The 10,388-nt window shown below is 40.3% G+C and overlaps 1 protein-coding gene across 3 annotated transcripts in view; it reads right to left on the bottom strand.

The window, feature by feature from the left end:
* Window positions 1-811: 811 nt before the first annotated feature.
* fhl3a (four and a half LIM domains 3a) overlaps window positions 812-10,388 on the bottom strand; it is a 28,575-nt gene continuing 18,998 nt past the window's right edge. For 2 of the 3 annotated variants that reach the window (XM_069141908.1, XM_069141918.1), the window contains exons 2-6: window positions 7,571-7,743; window positions 6,367-6,541; window positions 4,058-4,227; window positions 2,860-3,046; window positions 812-2,315 (exon numbers count right to left, since the gene is read on the bottom strand). In XM_069141908.1, coding sequence (XP_068998009.1) covers window positions 2,164-2,315; window positions 2,860-3,046; window positions 4,058-4,227; window positions 6,367-6,541; window positions 7,571-7,726 — 840 coding nt within the window. In that variant the 5' untranslated portion in view covers window positions 7,727-7,743 and the 3' untranslated portion in view covers window positions 812-2,163. Of the gene's footprint in view, window positions 2,316-2,859; window positions 3,047-4,057; window positions 4,228-6,366; window positions 6,542-7,570; window positions 7,744-7,894; window positions 7,967-10,388 lie in introns of those variants that run through there. The other variant, XM_069141900.1, reaches the window with a different exon arrangement.

Raw genomic sequence — 10,388 nt, 5'->3', positions numbered from 1 at the left:
AACAACTGTAAATGACTGACCTACATGTAGAGTGTGTGTACCATATGACACAGTTAACTGTCTGCCTCTGACCCTTCCTGCTAGCCTGTCTCCTCCTTCTAATAAATCCGAAGGGGGCCGTGTGTGGAACTGAACCCCCGGTGAAAGTGCCGTGGAGCAACTCCAGATGTGAACATCCTCCCTCTCTTTCTCTCTCCTCTCTGTCTCCCACAGTATTTTCTCTCCTATTTCGACCACCAGTGCACCCGCCCTCCCCCACGCAGCTACGAGTTTTCCATTTCCTTTTTTGGTGAAAAAATCTGAAACCGAGGCAGGGAGGAGGACATTTCACCAACGCCAACAGGAGAGTGTATCTCGTGGTCTGTGTATACGTGCTTCATCAAGGCTATGAAACAGTCGACTCAGCATAAACAGAAGTGTATGTACTGTGTACCCATTGAAGCACATACACACATCTGTACAAATATGCACTCACTCTACTTTTTTCCCATTTAAAAAATATCCTGAAACTATAGACACATACACGTTTTACTCACTTTTATTACACATGCATGCTCACTCTCTCTTACAGTTTCTCACCCACTTTCATGCCCCTCCCCCCCCGGATTTACACACACACATGCGCCCACACATGCACACGCACACGCCCACACACTGATCTTTCCTAGAAAGACATTTTAAACACACCAGAGGGATTTCTCTGCCTGAGACAGTAAACACAAGTCCATAGAAAGCTATGAGCTCTTAAACCAGTAATGAATATTTCACTAAAACCATAAAGACAAACAGAATATAAAAACTGCTCAGCAAATATCAGACAGTGTACATTTATTTAACAAGGCTTTAAAAATAAAAAATAACCATTCAGCCATATGAATTAGCATTTGGCCTTATCACCTGTCATCTGATTTACAGTAAATTCATATGGTTATCATCTCGATGGCCTATTTTCCATCTTAATATGGATATTTGCCAACTCTGACTCACCAGCATCATAGCTGAAATCATGAATTTAAGTACTTCTTTTTTTTATATAACTTTTCACATACAAGATACAAACTAACAATGAAAAACAAACCACGAAAAGAGTTAACAAAATCCTTATTGAGGCAAATCATGGCAGATGAAAACATGCATAATCCTGCAATACACAACTGTAACGTAGTTGATTTCAGCTTCTTTTGGGTTATAAATGCTGGCTCTTTGCGCATTGGTGATAAAAAATTACAACAATTGTAAAAGACAAATTAGAAGAAACTTTATGCAAAATAAGTGTCATTGCAAGATTTTCAACATAAGCAGATACATGACAAAAAAGTGGTCTGTGTGTCTTGTGCCATGTCTTTGAGCTGTGTTTTTATGTGCACATAACATGGTAGCAAAAGAATATCTTACCCAAAGTGCAAATGAAATGTACTGACTACCAACAATGGTCAAATTCCTCACTGAAATTATAATCAGCAGGGTTTTTTCCCGTTTTCATTTTAACTTTAACATTTGTATTTATTAAAATTGGTCTAACTTTGGCCACTTTTTACAAAAGTGTCTCCTTCTATGTCATTGTATACAGTAACTTGTTCAAGATGCATAAAGCAAGACAAACGTTATAGAAAGATAATTGACACGTGAGGAAAAGCAACATTCAAAATGCATAAAACTGCAGTTATAAGAGCATTAAAACAGTAACTCCACCATACTTTAAAAAATACAGACTGTAAGGTTTATATACTCTGTTGAATCAGTGTTCTGTGTCTTCTCTTCAGAGCCAGACTTCTACCTGAAGTATATTTTATTTATATAAAATTTTTGAATATTTTTTAGCAAAGTGACAAGCATTTTGTGTTCCTCTGCTTCAACAGTACATAACATACGAGTACTGTTGTTTTAAGGCACTCCATAAACAGAATCGATAACTTTTTTGGTTCAAGAAAAAAAAAATCTTTATGGTGGTTCATGCAAACAGTATCAAAACAGGATTTTTCACACAAGCTCCTGGATGAAAATCTGATACAGACAGAGACATCAAGGAACTGATGTCTTTATATAAAAATGACCTGAGGCAGCATTTGTTCGCCTGTGTTACCTTCCTTGGTAATGACTTGGGGTTCTTGCAAAGCTATAACAAAGAGTAGGTCGGGTTGGGAGGGTGAGGAAATGACTGCTCTATAGGTTGTTGTGGCAGTCGCGGCACAGGATCCTGTCACCATCAGGGAAAAAGCCAGCACCCACAAGTGAAGCAGAGCACTGTGAGCAGGTGAAACATGGCTGATGCCACTGACGATCTTCAAATGAGATGTACTTTCCTCCTCCAAAACCTGGGACAAAAGAATGAGAAGTCAATTAAAAAGTATATCAACCTTTAGATGTCTAAATTTCATTTCAACATGACTAAAGTTGCAAATCATATACATTTCAAAACAATAACTGGATGTAAAATTATTTTTTACCCCGTTTTTTTTTTTTTTTTTTTTTAAATACTTTATTGATCCCAATGGGGAAATGGATCCTCTGCATTTTTACCAACCCGTCACACACTCACTCCAAGCAGTCGGTAGCCATGTTGCAGCGCCCTGAGATAACTTCAGTTCTTTTGCCAGTGCCTCGTCATTGGTTATAATAGGAGTATTAAAAATGTATAGCCAATTAAAACTGGGCTTCAAATCCTAAATATTTGGTCAATTGCACTAAAAATCACATCAAAAAAACCATGTAACATGCAATGTAACATGTAGCATACCAAATCACTGACAGTCTTAGAGTCAATCTTGTTTACAGTGCTAATAGTATCTTTGGTGTTCAAATGCAGCTCAAATTCCAAAGATCACTATGATAGTATTGAATATAATGACGTAAACTTGCCTGTGATCGGTTTGCTGCAGGCCTCGCACTTCTTGGCGTACAGGCTGCCAAAGCACTTGAGGCAGTACGGGCTGTCTTCCCGGGACGTGAAATGCTGACCGGCCAGCTGCGTCTTACAGCTGGTGCACACAAAACACTCCTTATGCCACGGCTCATCCCGATAAGTCACGCCACCTTTAGCCAGGGTCTGAAATAAATGTCAAAGGTCATGTGGAGATATGACTAAATCACTTCTTAAATCTTCCTGAAGATTTTCAGTCAGGCACAAGGCACAGAAACAGCACTGGTGAAAGTTACAAATGATCTTCTAATAGCCTCAGCCAATAGACTTGTCTCTGTTCTTGTTCTTCTGGACACTTTCTCTAATCAGTTAGTTACTCTCGATGACATTGTCCTGGCCTCCAGCACCATTGTGAAGAACCTTGGAGTCCTCTTCGATGAGGATTTGTCCTTAAGCCACCATATGAAGCCAGTCTCCAGGACTGGCTTCTTTCATCTACGTAATATTAATAAAATCAGGACAATCCTTCCTCAGCGTGATGCAGAAAGCTAATTCATGCATTTTTTTCTTCCAGGCTGGATTATTGTAATTCATTGTTGTTATGATGTCTAAATTACTCATTAAAAACCCTGCAGTTGATCCAAAATGCTGCAGCAAGAGTACCGACAAGGTTTATCAAGAGAGATCATATTTCTCCTGTTTTAAGCTTTTCTTCATTGGCTTCCTGTTAAATCAAGAATAGAATGTCCCTGGCCACAGAGCTGCATGTCTCTGCTCTGTGACTGTCAGCCCCACCACCAGTTCATGTTTTGTATCTCTATGTGGTCCTTTTCTCTCTCTGCTCTCCTCTCACCCCAACCGGTCGAGGCCTACCTCTGAGCCTGGTTCTGTCGGAGGTTTTTCTCCCTTAAAGAGGAGTTTTTCCCTCCTACCTTATGTGGGGATTGTGGAATTGTTCTGCTGTAAGGACTTTAATGTGTTAAGTGCCATTACATAACCTGTTTTGTGATTTGGCGCTATATAAATAAAATTGAATTAAATTGAACTGTAATGCTTTTCCGTTCCTGCAGATGTGTAATCCCACTCATGTCTCCAGTTTGTCTGCAGGTTGTTTCCAAGTTTCTCTTCCTAAAAATATATTCTTTGTCTTAATTATCTTGCGAACAATCTGGTAAATAATTTGACAGAAATACTGACGTTTTTACAGCGTGTGCAGCGTGGAGCAAACTTGTCCTCGTAGCAGGACACACAGTAGTGCTCATCCTTGTCAGGAATGAAGGACTTGGAGCCGATCGGTTGTTCGCAGCTGTGACAGATGAAGCAGGCCTCATGCCATGTGGAGCCTGCATACTCCAGCTTTCTTGTACCTACAGTGGCAGAAGGAAAGTGACATGACAGGAGACAGAGTCAGAGAAGGAATGGAAAGAATGATGATGAATAAGCATCGTTTACACGTCTCATTGGAATCTTTGAGATCATTTTGGTATCGTTAGGTGGTTTTATTTGACAAGGAAATTAAACACTTGAATTGCATGGAGGCATATCAAATTTATTTTGTTTCTCTATGATTTATTTTATTAAATCATTAATAATACTACAGGCCCCACACTTATTTCCTACTGCTGGAAACTGGCAGCAGGACTCAAAGGAAAAGGACTAATGCCATTTTCCCCTTTGCATTTCCAGCCAATCCATCTTATATCCCGTGGCTGTTGAGTTTTTTATTATACTGGTTGGTTTATTCTATGGTGATGCAGTGGTTTGTGGGGGGCCGACATTTTGTGTTTCTACTTTCTGCAGATTGCTAACGTTTCACTGCTTCAGGCTGTACGCTGCAGTGTTTTCTAGTCTTAAACACAAAACTCCCCCGAGAAAACGTTTCAGATTATAAACTCACAGGAATAACTGTGGCTTCAGAAGGACAATATTAGCTGTTAGACGTGTATTTTACAAATACATCAAAAATGAACAAGATGCAATATAAAATTCTGTATTTTCACAAGCATTTCAATAAGTTTAAAGTGATTTAAAAACATACATTGTGATGCCAACAAAGAGCAAAATATGAAAATAGCATTTACACAACTACAAGTTTTTGTATGCGTACCAAGCACTTAATTGAATTCATCAACTCTATTTAAAGGAGCAACCAACTGAACATGCCTTCCTTCACCCTCCCCCTGTAAACGTGAAAGAGAATCTACGGTGGCCACAAAACTAGGGAAAAATAATAAAGACCATCTCTATATGCAGGGTTTGGTTTGTCCCTTCTGAGCTACTGTAGAAACATGTCATGCTCAGTGGAAGAGGACAAGCTCCCTCTGTAGATATGAAGGGGCGCTTCTAAGGTCTTAAAAACATAATGATTCTTAATTTCAGATAATTATACACTTATCAAAACATAATTATGAATGTTATATTACACCACACATTGATTTTAGATTTCTATCAATGGATTTTCTATATATATTTATTTTTCTTGACAAATAAATGGCTCAAACTGAAAAACAAAGCTCAAGCAAAATGTTTAATCGCAGTGGACAGTGACGACAACAACAGAGCTGCTGTCTGAGTCAAAGGATTTTCCAGCGGGGTGAACAGAGTGAAGAGGACCATTGTCTGCGGCCGCACAACAAATACAACATTGACCATCTCTGGCAGTGGGAGCTTTTCAGTAGCTTCATCAGAACAATCTTGTTCACCAAGAACGCATCTGAGGAATCTGTTTACATGGCTTTGGTGTGGAGTTACTTTTCTCCTCATGTCACCAACAAAAACGACTAAGCCTCACATGCAGATATTGAACAATGAAAAGTGTGCGTGTTTTTGAGTGTGTTTTTAAATGATGACAAAGGATATAACTTTAAGTTCTCTTGTTAGAGGTAACTATGATAAATATAGATATGAAGGGCGCTGGAATAACTGACTTGCTTATCTTTTGTTATCATCTGTTCACTGGCACCCTGCCAGCCCTAGGGATCTGGCTTATAGACAACAAGTCAAGCAGACTGGCAATTACTCTGTCACATTCACCCCTGGCTGCTGCTCAATTGTGGACCTTCGCCTCCTTTTCTCACCCTCGTCTTTGTCCTAAAACCTCTTCCCTTTCTGTGTCTGCTTGAGCTCTCACTTTGTACTTCTCATCTGTCCGTGCTCCCTGGAGTTTGTCGTGTCATCACTTTCCAGTGTTTGGCCTGTTTTTGAATTTTAATTTGTAGACTACATGGAAAATAAAATGAAGGACAGCGAGGCTTACCATACCAGTGAAGTACCATAATGTATGTGGCATTGTCAAATACGTTATTTTTAAGATATTTTAGCTCACTCCTGACAGTGACAGTCTAACCAGAGCTGTACTTCTCTCAACGCCACTTTAACAATATTCTAGAAAGAAATAAATAAATTGGTACAAAGAGTTATTCAGAACACAAATGGAACAGGAACTATCTCAACGTCAAAGTTCAAATTTCCTCTGCCCCACAACCAGCACCCGTTTCCAAATTTACCTGGCATGACAACCTTGTCGCAAGCTACACACTTGGAGGAGAATTCGTTACAGTAGCAGTCATTGCAGAGCAGCGCGTCATCCTGGCTGGTGAAGGGCTCATCTGCCAATGAGCGATCGCAGCGGAAACAGCGGAAGCAGTGCTCGTGGTAATGCCGGTCTTCATAGAAGAGCTCCTGGCAGCAGAACAAAAGGAGAACAACAAGAATACTGGAGGTCATTTCATACAGTTATAAATAAATCACAGAAATATAGTCACATTAAGTGTTTCCTCAGGAACATTTCTCTTCTTATGATTTAAAGTTTCAGAAGTGCAATCATCTAAATTAGGCAACTAAGGGGGCGACAGCAAGACGAAACATCAACAAAGGTTAATGTTTACAAGACGACTGATTTGGGTCAAACTGACACTTGAAATGTCAGCATAAGCAGTAACGAGTATGTGGCACATGCTTCTGTTTTGAAACGTCTTACAAGGATGGGAGTGAATTGATCGTCTGCAGGACAACGCTGGCTTTATTTATTGTCCACCACTCGTGAGGGTGTTGAAAACTCATTGGCCTACTTAGTGAAGCAAACCACCAAGCACCATAGCATGCCCCATTCTGTGGACTCCACTAAGGAGCATATCTTGGTCTTAAATGGTCCACTTCATGTTCGTGTTTTCCATTAGGAGAAGATTACATTTTAACTTGATTGTGGGGAAGAAGGGAGACGTTCCCTCATGCTGCATTTTTACAATGTAAGACTAAATTAGTCTGTTGGCTTATGTGGACTTTGTGGAAATTGCCTGCATAATTGCATGTTAAATTAGCCTTTACGTTGTCTTGCCACACAAAATATATAGAACACGCCTCATTTACGATGAATTATGCATCATTAATGTGACATAACTTCTGTTTTAGCTATCCAAAGCCATGTCAAAACATTGTAGAAATGGTTTAGGGCTAATTAGAGTAGTTCTTTGATGTGGTTTATCTTTGTTTAAAATGTTAATAGGTGGTGCAGATTGTGGAAAGAGTTACATCACAAGTGGGATTCATTCCAGTTTGAAAATGTTTAAAATATGTTTTTTTTTTTTTTCTTTTGATCAAAACTAAAGAATCATTTTTTCAATTGCAATTGTAAATGTAATCCACTTGTTACTGTTGTTGTGCAGCACAAAGCTGATTACATGTCTGGTCATGTCAAAATGGATGCCTTACCCTTGCGTCATGGCCAATCAGTTCTTTGCACTCATCACATGTATTGGAGAACAAGCTGTCGTAACAGGGGATGCAGTAGGGACTGTCATCTGACTGGATGTACTTGCGGCCGTACAGGGACTCCTTGCAGTTGTCACAGTCGAATTGGTCAGCCATTGTGATTTTCTGTATGTCTGTAACAGAAAGAAGACACTCATTTTTATAATGTTTAAAAAAATGCCAACAAAGCAAACTTAGGATAAGACATGAGGACAAAATAAAACAAAAGAGGACAATAGGGAGTAGAAGAAAAGGAGGTAGAGTCTTGAAGAATGATTAAGTCACCTTTTCCATCACAGCATTTGGCCATCAGTAAAGACTTTCACTGCCAATATTTATGTTGTAAATACTTCGGCTTGTACAAGCGATGGAGCTGAGCTTAAACAAAACAGCGCAAGTGGGAGCAAGTGGAAAAAGAGAGAGACAGAAAAATGAGTGAGAGAGAGGCAGTACAAAATGCCTATTAACTTTTATTGCAGTGTGATGAAAGTGTGGTGGATGCGGAGGGAGGGGAGGAAAGAGGGAGCTGTCACTTGCTTTCTTGCAGTAAGTAATAAAAACACCCTTCTGTCGCTGTCAACTGCTCCGAATCTGTGAACTAAAGATTAAAGCACTAATACAAGCTATGTAGTGACTAAGTGGTAATGAAGCAGCATATCTTACACAGAATCTAGTTGTGATTAAAGCATGAGCCACTAACAGATCCAGACAACATGACTCCTGAACAAGTGGCTTGCTTTCAGAGTAAAGATGCACCTACAGTATGCACATATACAAATACAGGATGTATACTGTCTGAGAACATGGTGTCTGCTGTGCAACAGGCTCCTTGATCATGATTGAGCACACAGCAAAGTGACAATAATATTGTCAGAGCATTGTGGCAACAATATCAGGTTGCCAACACATTTACAGCATGGTTGGAGAAAAGCCCAGTGATAAGTGAACCAACCCTCTGGCAGGGTGCAGTGCTGGCTATTCACTCCCACCACCCTGTAACAATAATCATCACTGATATGATAATCAATCAAACTTCACACTGGCCCTAGGCTCCCTGTCTTACAGCCATGTGCAAAAACCTCCACCAATGCAAACGCACAAGCACAATACACACAAAGCATACACACTCCCATACATAAACGGAGAGTGACACAGAAAAAAGGCACAAAGACTGATATAAGCCAAATCCCACAGGATCCATCATCAAAGAAAACGTTAGTCCCAGACGCTCAGATTTCATCTGCGAGACAAAAGCTCTTAATGAGTCGGGGTGAGAAAGTCAAGATCATATATATCACCTGCTCACAGTCCTCATATGTAACCCAGTGACAGGCTTTCTGCCAGCATAACACTGCTTCCCCAAACTGGCACTTTCACCCCCTTCAATGAACTTAAAACATCAGTTATAAAGTGTAAATGCTTGACAGACCAGTGGCCATTTGTATACATTGGCTCACATCACAAAACTGCCAGGTCTATTTAATGACTAAATGGAATGGATACATCTTAAATATCTGATGTCTCACATTATAGTATCCATCTGGAGGTTATGGCAAAGCTTCAGAATAAGCAGCTGTGGTTGGCCTGTGAAATGTACAGCAAGGGGCTGAACTTCCAAGTCAGTGTTTTAACATCAATTTCTGTACATTTAACCCACCACTCGTCAGAAAATTCAAGTGACGTTGCCATCAGCCCACATAACCATAACGTCAAAAGAAGATGCACAAAGTATGGAGCTGAAAAGGAGCACTGGGACCTCAAACCAGGAAGGGAAGGTCTGCCAGGTAAGGGAATGAGATGAAGAATGACTCAAAGCCAGAAAGCCGGTCCCATGATGTCTCATGTCAGATTTGATTTCCAAAGCAAATCAGGCAGCTTTTTTTATTGGCCTGCCTAAATTCATATGTTCTGTATCATCCACATATCAAAGTACCAAAAAGACTGGAGAAGTAGGTCACGAAACCTCATCTGACATCTTGACGAATATTCAAACAGATGTTTAAATAACCCACATCCTCGTACCTGAGATGGATGACGTGACCTCTCTACAAGTGTTTCATGGTCTTTGGAGAGAGGTGGGTTTGAGCAGGAACTAGTTTGCTAGCATTCAGGTTAGGATTAAGTAACAGAGGATTCAGTGAAGCGAAGATGGGAACATCACAATCAAATGCAAAGATTCCAAATTTTAATAGACAAATTTGTACTCCAGAAATCAGAAGAAAAACGTTGTTTAAAGTTCTGGATCTTGTAGTATTTGCTTTTCAGAGATTCACCTTAAATATCAGTGTTCGAGGAACCAATTCAGGGCCAGAAAATGAACTTCTGATGGCACATACTCTCACAAAAAGAGGCATGACGTCAGTGCATGATGGACTAAGACGTGACCCAAAAGCCACAACACAGGAGGGAAGGGGAGGGGAGGGGAGGGGAGGGGAGAGAGAGAGGAGAGGAGAGGAGAGGAGAGGAGAGGAGAGGAGAGGAGAGGAAGAGGAAGAGAAGAGAAGAGAAGAGAAGAGAAGAGAAGAGAAGAGAAGAGAAGAGAAGAGAAGAGAAGAGAAGAGAAGAGAAGAGAAGAGAAGAGAAGAGAAGAGAAGAGAAGAGAAGAGAAGAGAGAAGAGAAGAGAAGGCAGATCTGGGTCACAGTGGACTCCGGAGGCTGGTTCAACTTCTCACAGGGTTGTGTATCTACAACTGTATATGCGAGCTTCCCGGCAGAGGTCCATATCCTTCAAGTCTAGTGCCCAGTGACTAAGAACCCCACTCTGGGGTAATAATATTG

The sequence above is a fragment of the Embiotoca jacksoni genome, unplaced genomic scaffold (genome assembly GCF_022577435.1).
Source record: "Embiotoca jacksoni isolate LCO1_2020_lvr unplaced genomic scaffold, fEmbJac1.0.p SCAF_11, whole genome shotgun sequence".
In the NCBI taxonomy this organism is placed as follows: Eukaryota; Metazoa; Chordata; class Actinopteri; family Embiotocidae; genus Embiotoca; species Embiotoca jacksoni.
Note: the sequence above shows the minus strand (reverse complement) of the source record. Positions and strands in the feature narration are given on the sequence as shown.